A 27,634-nucleotide genomic window follows, 5' to 3' on the forward strand; every position below is an offset into this window, starting at 1 on the left:
GGATCGATAGTGATCCTGATCTGCCTCACAGACACCCGCCGGGATCGATAGTGATCCTGACCTGCCTTACGGCCACCCGCCGGGATCGATAGTTGACCTGCCTCACGGACACCCGCCGGGATCGATAGTGATCCTGACCTGACTCACGGCCACCCGCCGGGATCGATAGTTGACCTGCCTCACGGACACCCGCCGGGATCGATAGTGATCCTGACCTGACTCACGGACACCCGCCGGGATCGATAGTGATCCTGACCTGCCTTACGGCCACCCGCCGGGATCGATAGTTGACCTGCCTCACGGACACCCGCCGGGATCGATAGTGATCCTGACCTGACTCACGGACACCCGCCGGGATCGATAGTGATCCTGATCTGCCTCACAGACACCCGCCGGGATCGATAGTGATCCTGACCTGCCTCACGGCCACCCGCCGGGATCGATAGTTGACCTGCCTCACGGACACCCGCCGGGATCGATAGTGATCCTGACCTGACTCACAGACACCCGCCGGGATCGATAGTGATCCTGACCTGCCTCACGCCCACCCGCCGGGATCGATAGTTGCCCTGCCTCACGGACACCCGCCGGGATCGATAGTGATCCTGACCTGCCTCACGGCCACCCGCCGGGATCGATAGTTGACCTGCCTCACGGACGCCCGCCGGGATCGATAGTGATCCTGACCTGACTCACGGACACCCGCCGGGATCGATAGTGATCCTGACCTGCCTCACAGACACCCGCCGGGATCAATAGTGATCCTGATCTGCCTCACAGACACCCGCCGGGATCGATAGTGATCCTGACCTGCCTCACGGCCACCCGCCGGGATAGATAGTTGACCTGCCTCACGGACACCCGCCGGGATCGATAGTGATCCTGATCTGCCTCACAGACACCCGCCGGGATCGATAGTGATCCTGACCTGCCTCACGGCCACCCGCCGGGATCGATAGTTGACCTGCCTCACGGACACCCGCCGGGATCGATAGTGATCCTGACCTGACTCACGGACACCCGCCGGGATCGATAGTGATCCTGACCTGCCTCACGGCCACCCGCCGGGATCGATAGTTGACCTGCCTCACGGACACCCGCCGGGATCGATAGTGATCCTGACCTGACTCACGGACACCCGCCGGGATCGATAGTGATCCTGACCTGCCTCACGGACACCCGCCGGGATCGATAGTGATCCTGACCTGACTCACAGACACCTGCCGGGATCGATAGTGATCCTGACCTGCCTCACAGACACCCGCCGGGATCGATAGTGATCCTGACCTGCCTCACAGACACCCGCCGGGATCGATAGTGATCCTGACCTGCCTCACAGACACCCGCCGGGATCGATAGTGATCCAGGCCTGCCTCACAGATCATCCCGCCGGGATCCGTAGTGATCCTGGCCTGCCTCGCGGACATCCCTCCGGGATCCGTAGTGATCCTGACCTGCCTCGCGGACATCCCGCCGGGATCCGTAGTGATCCTGACCTGCCTCACAGACACCCGCCAGGATCGATAGTGATCCAGGCCTGCCTCACAGATCATCCCGCCGGGATCCGTAGTGATCCTGGCCTGCCTCGCGGACATCCCTCCGGAATCCGTAGTGATCCTGACCTGCCTCGCGGACATCCCGCCGGGATCCGTAGTGATCCTGACCTGCCTCGCGGACATCCCGCCGGGATCCATAGTGATCCTGACCTGCCTCGCGGACATCCCGCCGGGATCCGTAGTGATCCTGACCTGCCTCGCGGACATCCCGCCGGGATCCATGGTGATCTGGACCTGCCTCATGGACATCCTGCCGGGATCCGTAGCGATCCTTGACCTGCCTTGTGGACATCCTGCCAGGATCCATAGTGATCCTGACCTGCCTCGCGGACATCCTGCTGCGATCCATAGTGATCCTGACCTGCCTCGCGGACATCCTGCTGCGATCCATAGTGATCCTGACCTGCCTCGCGGACATCCTGCTGCGATCCATAGTGATCCTGACCTGCCTCGCGGACATCCTGCTGCGATCCATAGTGATCCTGACCTGCCTCGCGGACATCCTGCTGCGATCCATAGTGATCCTGACCTGCCTCGCGGACATCCTGCCGGGATCCATAGTGATCCTGACCTGCCTCGCGGACATCCTGCTGCGATCCATAGTGATCCTGACCTGCCTCGCGGACATCCTGCTGCGATCCATAGTGATCCTGACCTGCCTCGCGGACATCCTGCTGCGATCCATAGTGATCCTGACCTGCCTCGCGGACATCCTGCCGGGATCCATAGTGATCCTGACATGCCTCACGGACATCCTGCTGCGATCCATAGTGATCCTGACATGCCTCACGGACATCCTGCTGCGATCCATAGTGATCCTGACATGCCTCACGGACATCCTGCTGCGATCCATAGTGATCCTGACCTGCCTCGCGGACATCCTGCTGCGATCCATAGTGATCCTGACATGCCTCACGGACATCCTGCTGCGATCCATAGTGATCCTGACATGCCTCACGGACATCCTGCTGCGATCCATAGTGATCCTGACCTGCCTCGCGGACATCCTGCTGCGATCCATAGTGATCCTGACATGCCTCGCGGACATCCTGCCGGGATCCATAGTGATCCTGACCTGCTTCATTGACCTCCAGCGGGGTTCAAAGTGATCGTGACCCTGCCTCATAGATATCCTGAAGTGATCCTGACCTGCCTCACAGACATCCTGCTGGGATCGATAGTGATCCTGCCTCACACTCTTGCCAATTGACTTCAAGTCTGTTTCCAGAAATTCCAATTTCCAATTCTTTGCAACGTTCCGCAGCTCCTTCTCTCCATATCATTGAAAAGGTGTTGTTCTATTGGCCAGTTCTCCAACATTAGTCCCTTCATGAATGACATAAATCAATGACAAAGACTTTTGATGATCAGCCAGTCGGGAATGAACTTCCCGATGTCTGGTGAATTTGTGATGGAGACTACAGTGCTTAGTCAGCTAAAAACCTGGTCAGTTCTCAGGTTGAATATAAATGCTGTCTTGCCTTTATAAAATATACTCCTGGCATTTGTTAATGGGGAATAAATATTAAAATAAGTCTTAATACTATCTGAAGGTTGCTTTAAAGTAAGTTCAATATAGAGAGCTGAATGGCTTTCCCTAGGCACTTAGTGTTGACTGTAAGTGGTCTCTGATTTTCATGATTGAAACAGTTTTACTAAGTTCAACACAAAGTGAAGTTTCCCTAATTTCAATCTAAAGGTCAGGAATATTAGACAATGATTCCACTCTGTAATGTTCCCCCATTCCCTGGTGTTTTCAGTTTAAGCTCTTCATCTTAGCCGTCAAATCCCCACACCATTTCCTCAGCCTCCTTCAGCCAGATCGTCCCCATTAACGGTATCCATGTTTTAAAGTGTCTGCCACTCTACTTCCCATTGGTAGAGGAGCCAATCAGTAAATTGAGCCACACTCTCTAGATAGTCCCAGCCACTTCTCTCAGGCTCACTGCTCCTTTCTCCTTTAACAGTCATCTCCAAAACCACTTTTCAATCATACCTTTGGTAGTCCCACCTAATGCTTACTCCACTCCACATCCCCCCCCCCTCCATTTATCTCTCTATTGCCATTTGTCAGTCACCAAGATTAATGTAAATTGTTGTCCATTGACTTTGATGTACTTTTGGTCTTTTTGAGGTCATCGATCAACATTTACACAGTGAGCCAGTCAAAGAGCCCCCCACTGAAACATCAGTTACTGAAGAGATCGAGGGTTCCTCAGGACAGCAAGAAACTATGACCCAGGATGTGACAACATTGGGCATCTCTGGAGAGATGCCACCTTATCAAGAGAGAGCAGACTTTGAAGTAAAAATAACAACCGGTATGGTAATTTTCATTTTATGGCCTTGGTTCCAAAAGAGATGCTTCTATTTTTTCTCATAATCTTTGAAATTGTCCCAACACTTCTTTCGCTTTTATAATACACTAGTGGGCACACCTCTGATTCTGTGAACCAGCACCAACAATGTCTTCCCTCAGTGCTCCTCACTGCCCCACTATTGGGCTGCAAGCGAAACTCTGAAAATGTTATGCTTAAGAATTTCCACACTGTTGACCTGATATTTATTGCCATAATAGCTGAAGCGTGTAGAAAGAATCTAGAATTTTAATGCAAACAACTTTCAGCATTCAGTTCAAGCTTGTTCTTGAAAAAGCAACGTGGAGCTGATTTATTTTTGTCTAAGTATGAGTTGCATAAAATGTTTTGGAGGATTATTCACGAAAGACCAAATGAGTTCTTTCACCCTATCTTACCAAACTCACCTCATTAATTACGTACTCCTTCCCTATAGCATCTCCCGCTTCCAGTTTCTGCACATATCCTTGAGGCGTTATGGGTCTTGGATAGGTCACTTGGGCCTTAGCAAAATGGCTCTTTATAAGATTGTCCAGTTGACTGTGTTTTCCAGAAGAAGGTTTCCAGCTGTTCTTTATACATTTTGAAAATTTCACTGTACAGCACGAGGTTGGCTAGGTACAGTGCACAGCTTGTTACTATCTGATTCATCAGCCATTGAAAGGTGGCCTGACATATTGGAATCCAAATATCATGACATGACACTGGTATAACCCATCTGCAGTAATGAAGGTAGAGATTTCCTTCCTGCGGGCAGTCAAGGCAACCTGTCAGTATCTCCTGAGTAAGTCTACCTTGGTAGTGAAGATTGCTTTCCCTACCCTATCTAGGCGATCGTCAAGCTGAGGTATTCATTCGTGGCTGGGCTCTGATGGCTACATAAACCTTTCAGTACTCACTGCAGAGCCTTGTGGAACTGTCTGACTTGGGCAGGAGTACAACTGGGAAGTTCCAGCTTCTGCTATCAGGTTTTATTGTTCATCTCCTCCTGAACCTGGGCCAGCATTTCTGGGCCTAAACAACAGAGAAGTGTGGCCCCACTTCACTAACAACTCAGAGCAAGATTCTTCTTTTTCTTTTCTTAACTCTTAGCCTTATCTCTTATTTCTAGTCTGCATGTATGTGTGAGGTGTTACTTTTAATTTCTTGCATTCATTTGCTGAAAAGCTTAGCCTCTTTCTGGACTCAAGAAAACCTCGTTAAAACGCATCCATTTAAACGTGTTCATTCGGCTCCCGGAGAGAGGCATCTGGAAGGGAAAGGGGCTTTTTAAAATTAACCTTGTTGTGCCCATTCAGGCGGTGGCTGAATAAGGATCTAGCTTATCCCCTCCGCAGCCAGGGGCTTTAACAATTTGTGAAACCCTGCCTGGAACCATATGGAATTGAGAAACCTCTCCCAATGCCTGGTCATAGCACAGCAGATTAAAGATATACGTTAGAAGCCAGCCCACATTCAGCACCACTTCCCACCCCTCAACCCACAACAACTCCACTCACACATTCAGAGGGGTGGCCCAGTGGTTAACACTGCAGCCTCACAGCGCCAGGGACCCAGGTTCGATTCTACCCTCGGGTGACTGCCTGTGTGGAGTTTGCACATTGTCTGCATGGGTTTCATCTGGATGCTCTGGTTTCCTCCCAAAGGTGTGCAGGCTAGGTGGATTGGCTATGCTAAATTGCCTATGATGCGCAGGCTAGGTGAACTATCCGTGGAAAATAGACTGGGGGAGGTGGGTCTGGGTGGGATGCTCTTTGGAGGGTTGGTGTGGATTTGATGGGATGAATGGCCTGCTTCTTCACTGTAGGGATTCTATGGTTTACTATTTGCATCAAGGAGCTCTGATAATTAAGCAAAAACCAAAAGAACTGCAGATGCTGTAAATCAGGAGCAAAAACAGAAGTTGCTGGAAAAGCTCAGCAGGCCTGGCAGCATCTGTGAAAAAAATATCAGAATTAATATTTCAGGTCCAGTGACCATTCCTCAGAACTCAGTTCTGTTTTTTGTTTCTAATATTTAAGCTGTGATTCTTTGGGGACTAACAGGAATTCTTAAAAAGTCGAGATTGGACTTTTTTGTGTAATTACTTTTTATATGTAATTTTCAACTAGTTAATATCAGATTTCTCATAAATGGCAAGTTGGAGGTTGGTGTTAACTTATTCAGTTTTTATGATAAATCCATTTGTCACTTGAACTAATAAAGTGGTTACTACTAACAACTCTGAAATATATCAAGGGAAATTTGAAAGCTTTTTTTCTCTCAAATGGATCCCATGTGTGCTGGACCATGGCAGATTTTGCATTCAGCAATAAACAACTGAGCTCGGAGGAAAGTGGTCTAATTGTTTCACTGCCTGCAACCAACGGGGAAACGCTACCTCTGGTGATGCATTGAAGTATTGCAGTCTCTAAAAAAATACATGTAACCAATTGATTGCAAAACCTCCTGCAGGAGTGGTGAGTATCTGCAGTGAGGAAAGCTTGCAGGTGGGAGTAACCCTATAAAGTTTTATTTTTCAATTTACTTAGTGCTTTCGGGATTCAAGTTTGGAATAGGTTTTATGGCTGGTGGATTGCCTTAACCCATGTATAACGTTGATGTGGTCAAGTGCTAGCTGTGAAATTAGTTTAAATAACCAGACAAGTTAGATTCCCTGCAGTGTGGAAACAGGCCCTTCGTCCCAACAAGTCCACACCGGCCCCTTGGGGCATCCCACCCAGACCCATTCCCCTATAACCCACACACCCCTGAACACTATGGGCAATTTAGCATGGACAATCCACCTAGCCCGCACATCTTTGGACTGTGGGAGGAAACCAGAGCACCCGGAGGAAACCCACGCAGACACGGGGAGAATGTGCAAACTCCACACAGACAGTCGCCCGAGGCTGGAATCAAACCTGGGTCCCTGGCGCTGTGAGGCTGCAGTGCTATCCACTGAGCCACCCCAAAGTGTCTGTTCTACATTCAATCTCTGTACCCTGTTATGCATTCTTGTTCCTTGGAAAGAGGAGCATATGCCTGCTTTCATCAGAAGCTAATTCTCACTTTTGAATTTTTATATCAGTTTCTAGTTTGTCGTTTATGTGTTAGCTTTACACAGAGGAAAGAATGTTACTTCTGATCAGCTGGAGCGGGCATTTTCAATCTTGTTCTGGACCGTTAAAGCACATCATGACTGGATTAATTCAGTTAAAAAAACCCTTTTTTTATTCACTTATGGGATGTGAACTCCACTGGGCAGGCCAGTATTTATTGACTATCCCCTAATTTTCCAGAGGGCCTTTGAGAGTCAACCATATTGCTGTGGGTCTGGAGTCACATGTAGGCCAGACCGGGTAAGGATGGCAGTTTCCTGACCTAAAGGACATTACTGAACCAGGTCGGTTTTTCTGACAATCATGATCAAAATTAAACTCACAACCTGAGGCCAGTACGGTGGTGGGGGGGTGGTTTGTTGCTGAGGCCATCACAGGGATGGGGGCTGGTTCCTAGACCAGCAAAGGGAGTCGGTTGGGGGGGGAGGGTGCTGAGGCCAGCACAAGGAGTGGGGGTGGGGGTGGTGGTGGTGATGAGGCTGGCACAGGGAGTGGTGGGGGGGGGGGGGGGGGTTTGGTGGGAGTGAGGCCAGCACAGGGAGTGGAGGGGGGTGGTGGTGGGAGTGAGGCCAGCACAGGGAGTGGAGGGGGGTGGTGGTGGGAGTGAGGCCAGCACAGGGAGTGGAGGGGGGTGGTGGTGGGAGTGAGGCCAGCACAGGGAGTGGAGGGGGGTGGTGGTGGTGCTGGTGAGGCCGGCACAGGGAGTGGGGGGCGGTGGTGGTGAGGCCGGCACAGAGAGTGGGGAGGGGGAGGGTGAGGCCGGCACAGGGAATGGGGGGTGTGGGGGTGCGTGGTTGCCATTAACTCCAGTTCAGAGCTTAAGGATCATCTGTTTCAGGCTCAGTTCAGCCAAGCTCCTCTTACCCAGGTGAACAGTACAGTCTGAAACTCACGTTGACCTCCACTGAAGACTTCCACTGAAGAAGTGGCTGAAAATAGAACCACTCTGAACTCCAGTTCAGGATGCAGCCCTGTCCAGAGGTTTCCCTGTCCCTCTTCAATGGTCCTGTCTCCTATTCACCACTTATTGTGTTTCCCACTATTGCCATCAAGGACTGTGTCAATACTGACACCTGTTAACTAAGGAACAGACCCCAATGAACCACTGGGTTTTCTGCAGACGGCACAGGAAGACAGCAAAAAGACTACCCACTCCCCAGTAACACTGCCTGCCCCAGGAGTAAGCTATACAAACTGAAATTGAGCCCAGCAGAGATTAACAAACAGCAAAGATGACAGGATGCTGAAATACAGAATCAAACCAGTGGAGTACAAGTTGTAGAACTGATGCTGGGATGATATAGTGCTCTGATCAGAGCACACTTTGTGTATTCATCTTCTTTCCTCTTTGTCTCCTTTCATTTTCCAACTCCTGTACGACCTTATTTGCAATGAATATGAGTTGTCTCATTTTCATATGTTGGGAGTTTGTTGGTCCATCGCACTGGAGCTAACAGTATAACAGTGGCAACCAAACTTGTGAGACATCAGGACCCTAGTGCTGGTGGAATCGGAAGACCAACATGAATGTTGTCACGGCTGCTCATTACAGAGTCTGGCAGCTCCAGAACAGAAGAAGGGAATCTTTGAAACTGAAACGTGCTGAAGAAAGTAACTGTTCCTACAGCTTGTTCCAATTCTGTGTTGCATATTGCTGCCATGTTACTGGCAAAAGCAGTTGTAGAACAAGTTCCAGTGGGGAATTACTTTGGAACAAAAGTTAATTAGTAAAAACACCATCACATCAGAAGGAAACATTTTTAGTTTTAGATAACCTGAAGCATGTTTTTATTGAAATGCTCTTGTCTCTAGGGTCTCCTGCCCTAAGAGGCACAAAGGATGATGACAGCCTGCCAGGACCTAGAGGAGAAGCTGGATCTGGAAGTGGAGTCCTTTACAGTGAGAAAGGTGCAAAGGTAAATTGTTGAGCTGAGGATCAGTGAGACAATTTTGCTTAAAGCTTATAACTCGTGGGCAAGAGAGAGCCTGACTCATCTTGGAAACTGAGAATTTTTGAAATTAATCAGAGCTACAGTGCCTTCTCCTGAACTCCAAATGACCAGAAATAAGGTCTAAATTCCATCTGCATGTTTTTTTAACAGGTCTATCAGCTATGTTGTTCATGTTTTAATGTGTGTTTACTAGAAATGTAATGTGACACATTGGTGCAAGAGAAGTAAACCCGATTGATTAAAAAAAGGGCATTGCTGCAAATCTGGTTACAAATTATGGAGACACTCCTTATTGCGCTTGGCAATTAGAAACTTTTCATTCCGTCTGGTAACAGGTCAAAGGCCTCAGGGTTAGGCCACATGAGTACAATTAACAGGAGAAGATCAATTGTCCAATCACCTATCCCATACCACAGTGCTAACTAATGCACTAGAATATATCTGCTACCCACAATTACAACATTTACTGGGAGAAGAGAACCCGAGCCAATTAGAGGACAATAATTTGAAAAATCCTCTTTAAATGAATGAAACTAATCCTTGAGACTAGATTGACCTCAGCTATATTGCAAGATATTGATTTGCCAATATCAATACTGCTTCCAAAGTTGTTTGATTAGCAAGAAAGGATAAAACCAGCTCCGTTCCATTCTACTTTAATATTCTGGATCTGCTACATCAGTGAGGCTTGTGTCTGTTGTACCAGGCAAGCCAAGTTCACATGACAATTTTAATTTACCTCCCAGCAACCTTTAGAACTGACGTGCCCTGTGAGCTGTTGGTTAGCATGTAGATTTTTAAATTACAGTGAGCAAGGAAGCTCACTTGTCTCAGCCTCTAACCTTTCTCCAGATTCTTTTATAAAGTCATACAGCATGGAAACAAACCCCTCAGTCCAGCTTATCTATGCTGACCTGACTCCTCTTCTTTTCAAATTTAATTCCTTTTTGACAATGAATGTTCTTTCATTTTTCAAAATCTCTTTGAATGTCCTTTGATATATTATCCCACCCAACGTTACTGTTCTTCCCATACCCACCAGACCAGCAGTGCAGATTCCACATACTTCCTCTCACCGCAGCTATTTGTAATGATCATATCTTCACCTTCCCTGACCACATTTAACTCAATCAGCATCCCACACTCCACATGCAAATGTTCATTTCCAATTTCCTTATTCAACCATGTTTAATTTTTTTTGAGCAGCATGGCATGGTTTTGCATAAGTGTTTCACATCTGTTATTTATTGTGTAAACAGGATGTTTTCAAGGCTCTGTTTATCCTGAATTTCATTTGAACCCATGTATGAATGTTATTATTTTTTTCTGAACATCAGAATAAAATGGGATTCATTCTTACGCAATGAAAACTCAAACTTTAATAAAAACAAGCTGTGCATTGGCATGTACTCAGACTAATGCTGTTTTCCACAATAATTTGTTTATATAGCCGAAACAGCATCTACAGATATGCTCTGATTTATTAATTTGTACATATTTTTGCTAATGAAGTAAAAAACAGTGTGCTAATAGATGTTATTTTGGCAGAAGAAACTGAACAAATACATGAGAATGTTAAATTCTAAGAAAAAGCAGTCACGATGCTTTTGTTAATCAGTACACATTGCCAGGGTGTGTGTGTATCACTTAGCTAGACAGCATTTTCCACCCATTCGTGCTTGTCTTCAGGGCATTAATAGTGTTCCATGATGAATCAGCTTTATCCTCTTCAAAGCAAATCTAAACATTTCTTTAACATTTTTCAGGGTGTAGGTGTCATTTGCCAGATTGGTATTAATGTTCACCCCTCGTTGGCCCTTTATGAAGGTGTAGAGAACAGGACAAAAATGAAGAGGAGTAGGAGGAAATCCATTATGTTGAGAAACTGCAGCGAAATGGACATATTCCATTTCTTGTCAAAGAGTGATTCAGCTGATGAGGTATTTGCAGATTGTGTAGAGGTTGTTTGGAACGTTATTAGTTCAAGTATAGCAATGGACCAGAGATAATGTAACAGATTTCAGATATTGCAAATCCAAATTCCATCAGTGTTGGCAACTGAAATACATTGTGGAACACTAACTGACCTTCAAACATTAAATAATGAGTTGAGGGCATAACTGCAAAGGATTTAATGACAAAAAACAAATCACTTGGAGATTGAACTAAGCCAATTGAATAATGTTTTATAGATAAACAAAGTTGTGATTTCCTCAGGGTACCTGAGGTGGGCGACAACCATTTAGCACATATCAGGACCACACAATGCAATGTTTTTCTCAACTAACTGTTCAGACAATCAAAGCATTGCGGGGATATTTCCTTGCATGAAGTTCCCGTGTACAAGGGCTTTTCTGTGCAAGGGTCTTTCTGAATGAGGATTTCTGTGTACAAATGTCCTAGTGTAAGGGTCTTTTTGTAGGAGGTGTTCACTATATGAGGGTCTCCTCCTTACTGAATGAGGGTCTTTTGTCTAAAGGACCATGGTATTTGTATCACTGTACAAGTATCTCCCTCTACAAGAGGCTGGTTATATGATGGCTTCTGTATATGAAGGTCAAAGGTCTTTTTCTGTACTAGAGTGTTGGGGGCACAGTGTAGGGGTCTTGCTGGAAAGGATCTCTGTCTGAGTGTGAGGGTATCATTCTACAAGATCTCCCTGTGAGATACGAGCATCTCTTGTGTACGAAGAACTCATTGTAAGATTGTCTTGCTCTGCAAGGGTCTCTCTACATACTTTTAGGCCTTATTTTTGTTGTTGGATCCCTGTCACTGACCATCACTACAGGTTGTGTAGGTCATGTTGTTATGTACACATTGACTGTGCTGATATGGGATTTTACAGCTGACACAAATTGTTTTCTTCTTGTTTAGGGTGACAAAGGTGATCCAGGAAGTAAGGTACGTGGTCATACATATTTATTAAAGTAGTTAAATATGAGACAGTTAAACTGTGTTACATGCTGCCAGCAAGTGAGAATCTCCTTTAGAGTGCGGTTTATAGAATCTGCCCAGCAATTTCTGCACAGCACCTGTTACATTGTGCATTGCGAAATGCACAGTGAGGATTTGAAAAACAAACATTAAAAAGATTAACATGTTAATTAAAACATAAAATACTGCCAATAAGCGGCAACTCAAGCACCGTCTGTGGGGAGAGAAACAGAGCTAATGGCCTGGATTTTACTGTCCCAAACTGAGTGGGTGCCACCACCACCCAAAATGTTGCAAAATATCTACCTTTGTATGAAACAATCTGTTCCAAGCAGCAAACACGTCTAACCACACACTTTTAATTCGGTGAGTGCCTGTCACCCTGTTGTGTTCATTCTTGGGCACTTCTCCCTGCTGACTGCTCGTACTGTGCCTGAGTCACCAGTAGGGGTGCCAAGCCACCGTTTTTTTTTGCCCTGACGTTACTCCGAGAGAAATCGCAGGATCAACAATTGAGTACAAGCTTTATCTGAATTTCCAATTTTGTTTGAAAGGATGATTAGCCCAAACCCCGTCAACCCTCTCAGGTGAATGTCAGAAATCTCGTGGCATTATTTAAGATAAAAGCAAGGAAGGTGCCCCAGTTTCCTGGCCCCAATGAGAATCACCAGAAAAGACGAGCTGTTAGCTCCTGTTTGTGGGAATTTATTGCTAATTAATTGCAACTTTTACCTGCTTTGAAACAGTGACCACACTTTAAAACTGTTTTGTGGACTACAGAGTGTTTAGGGACACCCTGAATGGGTCTTACCTCTAACATTGGTGTTTCCTCTAACATTGAGGGCAACAGATGAATAACAGTACAAACAAAAACAGAAATTGTTGGAAAAACTCTGGCAGCATCTTTGTAGATGGTGTATTTTCTGTCTCAATTACAGTTCTCTCCTTAACTTGTTTACTTTTCAAACCCTCACTGTGAATTTCAGAGTGCATCACATAACAGATGCTCCATAGAAATCACTCGACAAATCAGACAAACTTGCACTGCAGTGCAGAATCTCACTTGCTAGTTTCTGTGCATTTCAGGTCACCTGTGTTCGCAGTTCTTTGTTTTATTCTGGATGATGCTTTGAATTCACCCCCTTTTAGTTCCAGTATCCAGGATCTAATCCCTCCAGCATGGATCCCCAACTGTCCCAAACACATGACTCGAAAGCAGCAGTGCAAACAATGCTGCAGGCTTTCTACTGCCTCACCCTGGATGAAATGGACATTACTGCAGGCATTGATGCACTGAAGTTTAACATGTTCGCATTGTGTTCAGAATTCTTAATCTTGATGATGAATACGGTGCCACAATATCAGCATTGTCCTGCTGGAGGATTTTAGTTTCTCGGTATGACCTTAAAGTAACTGGAGCTCCCCCTGGTGGAAACAAGTCTATAAATTATTATCAGAGATAGTAGGAACTGCAGATGCTGGAGAATCCGAGATAACAAGGTGTAGAGCTGGATGAACACAGCAGGCCAAGCAGCATCATAGGAACAGGAAGGCTGATGTTTCGGGCCTAGACCCTTCATCTGAAAATTTTAACCTCACTGCAAAGCCTCTTCTAAGGATGCCTACCCTGAAGAAGTTATCCTCCTCCCTCTGGAAAAACCTCAGGGAATCTCTCTCCCACTGCAACTCTCCTCTATCCATCTTCTACCCGCCTCTCCCTGTCTCCCTATTTATTTCAGAACCCCCTTGCCCCCCCACCATTTTTTAAGAAGGGTCTAGGCCCGAAACGTTAGTTTACCTGGTCCTCTGATGCTGCTTGGCCTGCTGCGTTCATCCAGCTCTACACCTTGTTACCTATAAATTATTATCTTTCACTTTGCAGTCAAAGAGACGCACACAGCAGATACTCCTGCAATTTTCTCACTGTACTTTACTCTTTCCAGATGATCAAAGAAATTGGCACTGGTATCTTCTCAAAACTCAAGGTTGTTTGAAGTCAGTCCGTGGATGTTAGAACTCAGTTTCTCCAAAACATTGTCTGCACCTCACCATGTCATGGCTTTCTTTGATGCCTCTGGCTCAGTGGCAATGCTTTCATCTCTCATTTGAGTGGTGTGTTCAGATCCTACCCTGAGACTTGAGCACAACATCAGGCTGATGCTTCAGTAGTGACAGAGTGCACTCCTTTGAAGTGCCAGCTTTTGGAAGCATCATTAACTGAGGCCCTGACTGCCCTCTGAACTGGAAATAAAAGTTCCCCTGGCAGAATCCAGAGAGGAGCAGAGGATTTTCTCCAATGTCCTGGCTAATACTTACCCTTCATCCAGCGCCTCTAAAAGTGGCAATCTGGTCATTTATCTTTCGCTATTTTTGTTTCAAAAATGTACTTTATTTTTGAAAAATGTCAGTCCCTAATTATTTTCATCGTTTATCCTAACTTTCAAAGAAGAAAGGATATCCAAGCAATTCATGGAAACAGTTTTCATTCTACTTGATCAATAATTCTTCCTGGACATCACACAGTGCTATTCGAAGTGAGGCAGTTTGATCAGATGCATTGGTACTCCACCGACAATAGAAGGCGTGCATATAGAAGAGCCTAAGGCTCAGTTTGACTTGCAAACACAACAGCAGAGTCTCGCAGTTCATTGAAATGCAGAAGGGGCACTGCTCTGTTCTGTTTACCCTGCTCCCAAGCCTCTGCAGCCTCAAACAAAAACCGATCAAGCTCCCTTTTTATTAATAACTCAGTTTGATGAATAAAACGTAGCATTGGTGAAGGCAGAAAAGTAGAATTGCTAATGCGTGTTCAAGCTACGCGGAAGCTCAAAAGATCTGCCTGACAGCATTAATAATTATCCACAGGCAGCTACAGTGAAATCCTCTGCTTTAATTACATCCTGTATGAATTTAATGAGAGGTTGATTCTCCCTGTTGTTTATCCACACCGTCTGCTGTCAGGTGCTGCAACAGAACAAAGGTGATGGGCCCTAGTAGGCTTCAACATGGGCAGCCCGTATTCTGTTAAATAAAACCTTGTGCTGGGCATAAATGGTGTGCCATGACAGTGATGCCTGGAGAAAGGTGCATCAACCAAAGAGACAGAATGAGGCTTGTCATCAAGATTCACCCATATGTAACAGTGACTTGCTGAGACCTGTTGGTGTCAGTAATGCTGTCAGAACTCTCCAACAACCTCAGTTGTGGAGCTGAGGGGAAAGATTCATTGGAGGGCATTGGGTGAGAGAGAAAAGGAATCACACACAACAGAATCCCCTCATCCTCGAGTAAGGAGACTAAAATTGGCATACTACATCAAACGTTGTCTCATCAATGCTTTACACAGCAGCAATAAGACATAATTCTCACCTATCAGTTTCTTTATAACAAGTTATTTGCATTTGTAATGATACTGCTGTGCCTACATTTTGTGATTCATGTATGAATTTGGGTTCCTTTGAATAACAATGTTTCCCAGTCTCCTTTTTATTGAAAGATTCCACCTTTTCATTTTTTTCGTATCAAATTATACACCTGTCCATTTCTCCACTCTGTATTCCCTCTGCCAGCTTCTTGGTCACTCACTTAATCTGTCTTAATCTTTTTTGCGGCCTCTGTATGTCCTCCTCACAGCTTACTTCCCTGCATAACTTTGGATCATCAGTTCATTTGAAGAATCAGGACCATTTTGTAGAGTAGATATGAATGGTAGGGACACAATTGCAAACAGATGTCTATTGGGAACTAAAATGTTCTGACAAAAAACAAACTGTGTGTTACGTTTGAGTCTGATAGCAATGGTCTTTTATAAGTCGCGTTTGACAAAGGATGGAAGTAAACTGTTAGTTTCATACACTGAGTGAACAACAATGATTTCCTGTCAGGTTACATTAAATGGGGCAAAGGTTTAATTCCAGGATTGCTGTACTCTCCAGATGTAAGATCAAGACAACTCTCACAGCCATGTGGAGAAGCATTTGTACCAATTTAACCCATAATTCCTGCTTTGAGCTTCTGCCACTGTTCCCCTTATCACTGATACAGTCATATACCATTCGGTTTGATTGGTAATGGTACAGCTTTGTGTGTGGCTGCTTCCAGATGCAGGTTGAAAGATGTTTCCAGCTCACTAATCAGGAGACCTACACCAAGTGTGACCTGACACAGTTTTGTGATCCTGATGCCAGAATTGTGTACTTTGCTTTCTTTTGTGGAATGTGAATGTCACTGGTTAGATGAGTATTTGGTAAGCATCCCCCATTGCCTTTGGGAAGGTAGTGGCAAGCTACCCACATGAGCCATTGAACATGTGGTGTAGATACGTCAGGAATGGTGTCATGCATCATGCACATTCTGACCCAGTCCATTACCAGGCATTGAATATCCACACACTCCCATTTAGGGTCCAGGAAGTAGGGATCACATTTGTGTGAGGCCAGCAGAGACCGATTGGCAACTCTTCCACATTCCCACTCCCCATTGTGGCACCCTCCTATCTATGTTTACCTTGCCCACACCAGGATAAAGTTCAGGCTCAACTCAGTGTTAAAGTCACCTCCTTAACCTCCCCCTCCAGCAACTTACCCTATAGCACCAGACCCGTGCTCCTGTCTTCCTGACAGTACTGAAACAAAGCTTTGGGATTTCTGACTCGAGCCTCGCAGCATGGACCATGGGAATGTAAACACTTCCTGCTGACTGCCTCAGAGATGTGTCCTCACCTCAACAGAACATCCTTGAAGTCAAAATCACATTAATCGGCATAAATAATTGGGAATTAAGGCAATGCCAAGCCTACAGCAGTGTATTTTGTTGTTGAACTCTAATATTTCAAGTTGCAACTCATTGTTCAAGCAAATCAGGTCCAGGATGTTTAAGAAGCTGCTGTTGAGGAAATGTTTCAATATTTAATGCTATGCCATAAAAATTTATTCCAAGAAATAAAGTATTCACAGCAGGTTTCGCTGAGGATATGTTTTAAATAAACATTCAAAATATTGCAAGAGATCAACTAGAAAATTACTTTGTTCCCTACTGTGTCTGAAAATCTGCTAGCAGTGTCCTGGTCACCAACGTGAGGCCATTTGCAAAGGCTCAACATTCAGAATTCAAACTGCCCTCTTGCTATGTTAGCATGTCACGATAACCTGGACCTCTAAACACAGGGCACAGGTGAAGCTGAGCCACACGGGGTGGAGGTGGGGGACCAGCATGCTTTGCACATTGTTCGTTCTGTCATTCGCTGTCATCATCTGTGACCTCACTGCCTGTTGTGTCAAGTGTGGGAGGGGCCAACACACCATCATGATGCCAGCAATTTACACCAAATCCATTCACCCTGCTCTTGGCTAACTGTGTGGAAGAGTAAGGTAACATACCGAGAACAGACACTGAGAGGAAGTGGAATAATATTGCCATTAAAATGACTCTAAAGCAGTTTTAAACATGAATTAACCTTGTTCAAGAAAGGTTCTGAGCTTACTTAGGAGAAAAAGGAGGGGGTAAAATATCTGAGATAATAGGAGCTGCAGATGCTGGAGAATCCGAGATAACAAAATGTGGAGCTGGACCTCATTGGTCGAGAACGCTCTCGACCGTGTCTCCCACATTTCCTGCAACTCATCCCTCACACCCCCTCCCCACAATAACAACCAAAACAGAATCCCCCTCGTCCTCACGTACCACCCCACCAACCTCCGGATCCAACGCATCATCCTCCAGCATTTCCGCCATCTGCAATCCAACACCACCACCAAAGACATTTTTCCCTCCCCACCCTCATCTGCTTTCTGGAGAGACCACTCACTCCCTTGTCCTCTCCACACTCCCCTCCAGCCCCACCACACCGGGCACTTTTCCCTGCAACCACAGGAAATGCTACACCTGCCCCTACTCCTCCCACCTCACCCCCATCCCAGGCCCCAAGAAGACCTTCCACATCAAACAGATGTTCACCTGCACATCTCTTAATGTGGTGTACTGTATCCGCTGTTCCCATTGTGGCCTCCGCTACAGCAGGGAAACCAAACGGAGGCTTGGGGACCGCTTCGCGGAACACCTACACTCGTTTTGCACTAAACAACTGCACCTCCCAGTCGCGAACCATTTCAACTCTCCCTCCCATTCCTCAGATGACATGTCCATCCTGGGCCTCCTGCAGTGCCACAGTGATGCCACCTGATGGTTGCAGGAACAGCAACTCATATTCCACTTGGGAACCCTGCAGCCCAATGGTTTCAATGTGGTCTCCACAAAACCTCCCCTCCCCCAACTGCATCCCAAAACCAGCCCAGCTTGTTCTGAGGAAGGGTCACTGGACCCGAAATGTTAACTCTGTTTTCTCCTTCACAGATGCTGCCAGACCTGCAGAGCTTTTCCAGCAAATTTATTTTTGTTCCAGTTCGTCCCCGCCTCCCTAACCTGTCCTTCCTCCCACCTGTCCCCTCCTCCTACCTCAAGCCCCAACCCCATATCCTACCTACCAGCCTCATCCCGCCCCCTTGAACTGTCTGTCCTCCCTGGACTGACCTATCCCCTTCCTACCTCCCCACCTACACTCAACTTTCCTACACTCAACTTTACTGGCTCCATCCCTGTCTGTCTCCTCTCCAACTATCTTCTCCTCTATCCATCTTCTATCTGCCTCTCCCTCTCTCTCTACTTAGAGAGAAACCCCTTCCCCTCTCCCATTTCTGATGAAGGGTCTAGGCTCAAAACGTCAGCCTTCCTGTTCCTCTGATGCTGCTTGGCCTGCTGCGTTCATCCAGCACCCACCTTGTTATCTCATTAAATCTATATGTTTATTTAGAGTCATAGAGATGTATGGCACAGAAACAGACCCTTTCATCCAATTTGGTCCACGCCAACCAGACATCCTAAATTAATCTCATCCCATTTTCCAGCATTTGGCCCATATCCCTCTAAACCCTTTCCTATTCTTATACCCATCCAGATGCTTTTTAAATGTTACAATAGTACCAGTCTCCACCACCTCCTCTGGTCATTCATTCCATACAAGCACCACCCTCTCTCTGAAAAAGTTGCCTCTAATGTCCCTTTTAACTCTTTCCCCTTTCGCCTTAAACCTATGCTGTCCTGTTTTGGATTCCCCCTGCCCTGGGGAAAAGACCCTGTCACGGTAAACTTGAATTCTATAACGGATTCTGTAGAATTATTATAATATCGGGAGGAAGCAGCTGCCGAAGCAAAAGGATGGGGAAACCCTGGTTTCCAGAGCTTGGAAATAAAAAATGTCTTTGTTGTTCACAACAAACCTTCAGGATAACCAAGATAATAGTTAGTTAGTCTGCTGTGGTATCAAAACATTGTGACACTAGAAACCGAGCCAGTCCCCATGCTACAATTCCAGTCAAAATTTGTTTCAAACAAATACATAATTTGTAAAGATCAAAACACAAAGAAATAATCATAGTGATTGTAAAACCTTACAGTTTCATGATATGTCAAGAGAAAATATTAATGGCTGGAAATGAAGACAGATAGGTAATTGAAAACTAATGTTGGATAAATGAGCGAACCCTGCCCCCCACCTTAGGGTGGAGTAATTATTTTGGACATAGGCCTTCCCCTCCGACCCGTTATGGCTAGGCCCAATTTCCTGCGTCGGGGCTAGATTAGGTCACTCACAGCCTCCCAGCCTGGTTCCTGCCAACACTTAGGGAAACGCCAGTGCGGAAGAGGATGGGGAGATCATGGTGTAATGGCACTAACCACCAGTCCATAATGAAACAGTCTGCTCTTAGCAGTGTCTCAATGCCTACTCGCCAGGAATGATACTTCAAAGCGTGGGTTTTGTAAATTGCCTGTTGTGACAAAACTGAAATTTATTTAAATGTATTCTTCTGGCATTTTCTGCACATTTAGGTCCTTGACGTTCTGCGTTTGCAGGAAGATTTATCTCTGTGTTTGCAGCTGACTATCGGCTTTTATGAGGAAAACTACAATACCCATAATTTTAATCAAGACAGAATTACCTGGAGCTCATTGGGAACCACCCGAAAGGTTTAGGGAGAGACCTTTCCAGGCTGAGGTAGACTGAGCTGGGAGTCATTTGAAAGAGAAGAATGTATCAAGCTCTGAAATGTTAAGAAGTCTTTCAACAGAGTTGTAGTTAATCTCAGACTGAAGTATGGGGACACATTCAGTCAAATATAAGTGATGATATTTAAGGTTTAAAAGAAAAGAAAAAGGAATTGAGCTGTGACAGAGACTGTAGGGTCTTGGCCCGACATGTCACTTTCCTGCTCCTCTGATGCTGCTTGGCCTGCTGTGTTCATCCAGCTCCACACCTTGTTATCTCTCGAGGAATCTAAGTCAGGAGCATAATAATAATAGTTAAGAAAGAGTTAACTGCAGTTCCAGAAGATGAAATTTCTGATCAGTTCAAGCATGTCAAAGTATTACAACAAACAGAAACATCTCTCTCAGAAAGAAATGGGCTGGGTCTGGTCAGTACTGGATGACCTTACAATTACAGCAATGTTTGGAAGACCTGGCAGGGGTTGTGGGTAATTTTTACTATGCATTTAAAATGCTTCCAATCTGTTTTCTAAAGGAATAGCGTGATTTTCCCTTTACTTATCTACATTTCTGTTGTTAATAAACTTTTGCTTTGTTTCACAGTTTCAGATATTTTGTTTTTAGCATAACCTCAGAATTAAAGGGCATCAATTTAAGAGTGAGATGAGGAATTTCATCTCTCGGAAGGTTGTGAATCTTTGGAACTCCTCGCCACAGAGAGCTGTGGGGGCTGAGTCCTTGTGTCAGTTTAAGGCTGAGATAGACAGATCGTTGATGATTCAGGGAATCAAGGGCCGGGGGAAAAGGACAGGAAAGTATTGTGAAATGTGTCGGATCAGCCATGAACCTATTGAATAGCAGAGCAGGCTCAAGGGGCCAAATGACCTATTACTCCTTACTTCTATGGTCTTTCAAGGGGGTTAATGATTAGAGTCAACAGTAAATATAATCTATTTGTTTCTAATAATTAGCAGTTCTTTTTAAGAACAGAAGCCTGGGCTTTTCTGTTAACCTGATCATACAAAGACAAGCAAATTGGAGACTTTGTAGTAGGCATCCTTAGAAGAGGTTTCACATCGTGTACTTTGATTAAAATCTTCAACTTTTGTGACGGCTCTCGGAATAATGGAACTTGGTTTCCAGGGTGAAGGATTGGCCTGGATGGAGAAAACAGTTTTTTTTTCATGCTCACCAGGTGAAAGCGCAGCCTCTGAGTATCACATCCCGTGGTTTAATGATTCTGAGGTATGAAATAATCCGACACAACAGAGTATTATCATTCAGTTGATCCATCAGACCTCAAATGATCTTTGCTGCTGTTCATTGACAGTGGATTCTATAAACCTTGCCCTCTCTTTTGGGCAACTTACAATATCATGTAACTTACAGACTATTTTGTTGATTTGATCTGAAGGGCGAAGATGGACTGGGATCGATTGGATTTAAGGGTGACAAAGGTGAACCTGGAATGACTGGCCCACCTGGACCGCCCATAGTGAACCAAGTTAACCCTGCAGAGCCTGGGCGACCAGGACCAAGAGGCTCACCAGGACCTCCTGGAAAAGATGGTCAACCTGTAAGTAACGTGTGGGCTGGAGTTCAATGCCATTGTTTTGCTTGCTTCTTTATTTACCTAACCTTGCGTGGACCAAGTAACACCTTAAAAATCTTTCAAACCAATGTTGCAGGCATGTGTCAAATGCTACTTTGGAGCAGTGTTCACCATGGGGCTTGTGGCTGACTATTAGAATGCTGGCCGACTGACCCAGGCTACACTCAACACCAGCATGAGGGCGCCTGAGTGAAATCCTCACCAATCTGCTACCATAGGAATGTCACTGCACTGGTGTAGTTCCTGCTGAAATTCGAATATTGATCAAAATGCTTAACCATAGTTTCATTTCTGTGCTTTCAATAGGATTTTCAGCCTAGCACCTTAATTCTAACTGTACTTTCTCACTACAGGGTGTGCCAGGAAAAGATGGACTGCCTGTGAGTGTTCAATTTATTTCAGTCATTTGTACAGTGGGCTGAGACAAAATACAAAACATACACCGCACTAAATGGCAATTACTTTGATTTTGATGCTCCCTGACAGATGTTCAGGTGACAGGGCCTGTTATTGTGAAATTTGGATTTCTTCATAGTGAAATAAAGTGTGTGAATAAACATAATACCAAGGCCAATGGTGAGCTGAGCAGAACTGAAGAACCATACTTAATTCTAATCAACATATGACCTGCTGACTTTTGAAGAGACAACAGAGGAAGGAAACTTAATTAATTCTTGGATTTTGTGAACAAGGAGGCTGGGAATGTTTACTCCATTTTCAGTGCCTGCTTTTTAAAGTCACGTTAAGGTTGTAAAAAGGCAACAGAAGAGATGTACTAAAATGATACCAAGGATGGGAGGCTTTAGTTATGTGGAGAGAAGAGCAAAACTAATAAGTCTTTATTAGAACAAAGTAGATTGAATGGAGGTTAGATAGACAGGGATCTATATCATGAGGGCTTCTGAGCAAGAGGATAGTAAAAATACTCTTTGCCGATCATTGAGTCAGTAAATACGAAACACATTAAGGCTATGTGTGCCATCAATTCTACCCGAGGTGCATAATTGGAGCATCATGACCAGATGTTTTGCACTCCACCCCACCTCTGTAATTACCCCAGAAGAGGTAAAATTCCAGAGAAGCACAGGTCCAATGAGGATATAAAATTTTGAAAAATTCTTCTCCAACGTGCCCAAACAATTAAATTCAATTCAGGAAATTGGATTGACAAGGTGCACTGTTAAACCTTTTATCCATCATAAAACAACAAATGGAGAATTCTTTCTAAATTTCCATTAAAGTCGATGGAACAAAATTGGGCGGCTGTCACTATGCTGCTATTATTTGACCTCCTGATAGCACACTGTACCCTAAAGTATCTTGACAGAAAGAGTGACAAAAGCTACATCTATAGTGGATTTTAAAAAGGAGATGGATTTTTATTTGTTTAAGAAAAATCTTGAATGCAGGAGTGTAGGAGTCAATGAATAGTTCTTTCAGAGAGCTGGTATGGTCAAATAATCGTTCAAATAGTGACCTCCAGTTTTTTTTAATTCAGAGAAGCTAGTCAGAATAGAAATGAAGTTACCTTAACAACAACTGGATTCCCATTTGAGCACTCAGTTTAAATGTCAGCCTATCCCAACACAGAGCAAGTTCAGATGCTCTTGTTACTGGGTATTTCACTGTCGTCTACAGTGCTGACTCATACATCGTGATGTGAACAAGCCTTTTGCTAGTGCCGGAGCTCCTGTCCCTCTTCCAGACCCAGAATTTGGCTATGCATATAACTCCTACTGTGTGATTTTCTCGGGTTTGGAGATGTTAGGCACATCCACAGTTTGGAGGATTTTGTCTTATGGAATCAAAACCAACCAAATTTGCAAATTGTGCCTCCCATGACAAATCTTGTTTGTAGAAATTTAAAGTATCTTAAGAATGACAGAACTGGTATAAACACTAATGCCTTTTTTGGGGGCTAGCCATAAATCAAGCGGAGATTGATGGGTTGTAACTGCCCCTTTCACTGACTGTGGCTATGCAATAATTCCAGCTAGCACCATACCCAATCCTGCAACAGCACACAATTCATATCAATAGGAACAAACTTGGTAATTGTCATCAGCATCTCAGTGGAGACAGTTGGACAAATGAACATCCTCGTCAGATGGAGTTTGTGGATGGTACAAATGTTAGTCGATAAGAGTCATGTTACACCTGACCTGGAATTGTCTGATGTTAACCTTGGATGTAAAATGTAGAAAATTGTTCCATCGCCACCACTAATATCCAAAGGAACATGCAGCTCAAAACATACAGGCCTGGAAAATGCAATCCAGTCTTGTTGGTCAGCCTAAAAATTCATCTCCTCATTTTCACACTCCCTCAACACCTAAACAACTCTCTCTTAGCTTTTTCTTCATGTTATCTCTTAGTGCAATTCATGATTCACATTCTCCAGCTTCTGTGCAAAGTTTGTACATCTAAACTGTGTTTTCACTTTCCCATCTTCAAGTGTGAACTCAAATCCCTTAGCTTAAGGATTTGTAGCAATATAGTATTCTCTGGAGCTTCACTCTTCGCCCCCTGCCACATCCTACTTAATTAAAGCTGCCCTCCCCTGCAGTAATCCCTCAGGCTAAGGAATTCCACCCTTGACTATTGACAGGTAATCTAACTGACCAGCAGCTGAGTAGTTAGAGGCAGGACTCAGCAGTGGCTGCTGCTGGGACTGCAAACAAATCCACAAGAGAAGATCCGTGGATGATTTAAGAGCTCATACTCCAGTTCTGGATTGAGAGGGATTAGGCACTTTAGGGGATTGGGGGGAGGGGTGTAGGAAGATGGATGTTGGGGGCAGTAGGTTGCAAGGCTAAGAGTCACAGAGGGAAGTGCCTCCTTAAGGGTGCCCTCCATGGCACACCCTAAAGGAAATACCTCCCCTTTCTGTCCCACCTTTCCTTTCACTTGAGATGGTGAAGGGGCAGCAGACCTGCTTTCTTTGTTCCGCCTCCCCCACCCTCACATTTTATCGCACCAGAGGCATAGACAGTTCATTAACAATTTCTTAATACCGTAGGGGACAATTTGAGGGCGGGCAGTAGCTGGTGGGTTAATCATCCATCCTATTTTGCATACTGCCAGCAAGTACCCTATTTTGTGGAGCCACAGAATTCTTCCAATCCTCAGGGTTCCACTTATCGTGTTGTTTGCAGGTTGAAGCCAACTTCCCGTGCTGTCCCCTGATGGCCAAAGCGCACCCTCCTATGAGAAACCATGGGCTCAAGCTTGCAGATAGCATAAGATTCAATGATTTACCCCAGTGTGAGATTGTAGCAGGGAACAATGACTCGCTTTGGGATTTATTAAGCTGAGATACTAAAGGAACTGATATCCATACTTCTTACAGTAGTTGTGAGCAGTTGCATTTATTATTCATTGCAATGAACATTTTGAACTTTGATTAAGTCATTGGTCCATGATATACCTTATTAGGTTCCTTATCAGTGACCTTATTAATGTGAAGTAAGTAAATATTCATGTTTATTAAACAATTTTTTTTACATTCAGGGTCAACCAGGACCTCAAGGATTTGAAGGAACAAAAGGTGATCAAGGTCCCAAAGGAGAGAAGGTACGTCCAGGAGTTATGTTTGTTGAGTGGCTTCAAAGAAAAAGGGCCAGAACATGCCCAAAGAAATAGAGGACAAACGTGAAGAATAAATAATTCATATGAAGAATCAATAATTTATCTGAAGGTTAATCTGGAAATGGTGATGTCTTCACATCCCCCATTCCCAGTCATATCCACTTCTGTAGCAACAGCAGAAAGGTGGGTTACTATCTGAATGGCGATAGATTAGGAAAGGGGGGAATGTGCTATGAAACCCGTGTATCCTTGTACCAGTCGCTGAAAATAAGCATGCACATAACAGTAGGCAGTGAAGACGTCAAGTTGTATGTTGGCTGTCGAAGTGAGAGGATTTAAGTACAGGAAGAGGAATGTCTTGGTCAGGGCCTTGGTGAGACCACACCTGGAGGATTGTGTGCGGTTTTGGTCTCATTTATTGGAGGATGGATATTCTGGTTATGTATCGAGTGCAACAAAAATTTATCAGACTGATTCCTGGGATGGCAGGACTGATGTATGAGGGGAGACTGGATTGGTAAAGTCGATATTCATTGGACTTTAGAAGAATAACAGAGATCTTATAGAATCATATCACATTTTCTTCAGGACTATGCAGGAAAAATACTGAAAGGATGTTCCCAATGGCCAGGGAGTACAGAATTAAGGATCAGAGTCTAAGGGTATGGGGGTAAGACATATACGACTGTGATGAGGAGAAATTTCTTTCCCCACTGTGTGGTAAGCCTGTGGAATTCTTTGCCGCAGAAAACAGCCGAGGCTAAATCATTGAATATTTTCAAGAAGGAATTAGTTGTAGTTCTTAAGGCTCAAGGGGACAATGGGTATGGGGTGAAAGTGTGAACAGGGTACTGAGTAGAATGATCAGCCACAATCACACTGAAAGACAGGATCAAGTGACCTACTCCTGTCCCCACATTCTATTCTTCAATGTTTTACAGGTTTTTGAGAAAACTGGATGTTGTAGGAGGAAGGAAAAGCTAATGAAGATAAAAATTGCCACAGCCTTGTAACCCTTGAATAAGCATTAGAAGTATTATAATAATTAATTCTCAGATATGGACATTGCTAGAAAGGTCAGCAGTTATTATCCATCCCCATTTCACAGTAAGGAGTCATTTTTTTAAACCACTTATAGCAATTTGATATCAGTGAGTCACTTGCTAGACCACTTTATTGGTCAGATGAGAACTAACATGGACATGAGACTGAATAATTGAAACAAATTTCCATTCCTGAATGATAGCAATGAATGCTGTATATGGGTTAATAACTACATATTAATGACAAGATGCTCATCAATAATATCATGATAATGTCAGATCATGTGGAACTGAGACCTGATTGAAGAAGGCACAATAAAACTCTGCTTTATCTTGCTGTGTTACATAGTTAATACATGTTGTTGGTTTGCACTAATATTGTGTTCAATCTTCGTATTCTACATTCCCTACAGCTGCTCAAAATTTCAACTCACTTTGACTTTGCAGATAAAATTCTTGTGAAAACCCATTTTTCACTATATAAATATTGCAAGATGTCTTAGTGAAGTTTAACATCTATGTTTTGGATTTTTAAACTGGTAACATAACCATATCACTATGATAATGCAGTCTGAAACATGGCATATTTTAAACTTACAAAGAACAAAAGAGGAAAATAATCAGAGGAACCATGACTGTCAAGCTGCCTTGACCAAACTAAAAATCATATAGTGTGTCAAGCCTCTTCCCTGGTCTCCTGCTGCTGTATGTAGATCATGTATGCATTAATGCTGAAAGAAAAATAGCTGTAGGGAACTGGTGTGCCTGTTCTGAACAATTATGCACATTTTCTGCTCACAAGCAAGGATATCACAGTAATAAAACTATTGTAATGATTGTAGACAACTATTGTAATATTAACGTAACAGAAGAAACACTTTAATTTGAGGAATTTATCTCAACAATTTACCTGTGCGCTCTCTTTTATCTATTTTCCTTCTTTGCCCACAGCCTTTACTCATTGATTTAACTTTCCAGTTTTTCTAAAGTATATTGTAGTTACTTTTCTGGGTTTAGGTTAAATTCTATTAAGTATGACACAATACTTCACTAAAAGGAGCACAGATCAAAAGGTTCAGGCTATAATATTGCATTCCTATCGCTGCTCAGTGACCTATGGCTCAGGTCAACTTGCCTCTTCAAGTCAAACAGCTCCCATTGTTCATTTTAGCTCTGATTATCGAGGATACTGATCCCAGAGGACAGTTCTACTCAACCGAATAAGTATCAGAAACTGAATTTACTGACACAGTATTAGAGGATCTGAGTTCTTGTTTATAACTTACTTCTCAAATCAAATGGTTTTTCATACATTTGAATACCAGCCATGACACAGTTATCACAATGCACGTATTAATGCCTAAATATATACTTAAAATGTAATACGAGCAGACCTAATGATGGTAGAGTTAAGGATTCAGTGGTGTTACAGCTCATGGGTTCAGTTTCCT

At 44.3% G+C, this 27,634-nt stretch overlaps 1 protein-coding gene across 5 annotated transcripts in view; it reads left to right on the forward strand.

Moving 5' to 3' along the window:
- Nucleotides 1-27,634, forward strand: part of LOC125451525 (collagen alpha-1(XV) chain-like) — a 243,159-nt gene that overhangs the window by 104,799 nt on the left and 110,726 nt on the right. For all 5 annotated transcript variants that reach the window (XM_059645829.1, XM_048528708.2, XM_048528706.2 and 2 more), the window contains 6 exons: nt 3,691-3,877; nt 8,827-8,930; nt 11,841-11,867; nt 21,355-21,516; nt 21,906-21,932; nt 25,063-25,125. In XM_059645829.1, the coding sequence (XP_059501812.1) occupies nt 3,691-3,877; nt 8,827-8,930; nt 11,841-11,867; nt 21,355-21,516; nt 21,906-21,932; nt 25,063-25,125 (570 nt within the window). The remainder of the gene's footprint in view (nt 1-3,690; nt 3,878-8,826; nt 8,931-11,840; nt 11,868-21,354; nt 21,517-21,905; nt 21,933-25,062; nt 25,126-27,634) is intronic.

The sequence above is a fragment of the Stegostoma tigrinum genome, chromosome 5, assembly GCF_030684315.1.
Source record: "Stegostoma tigrinum isolate sSteTig4 chromosome 5, sSteTig4.hap1, whole genome shotgun sequence".
Taxonomy (NCBI): domain Eukaryota; kingdom Metazoa; phylum Chordata; class Chondrichthyes; order Orectolobiformes; family Stegostomatidae; genus Stegostoma; species Stegostoma tigrinum.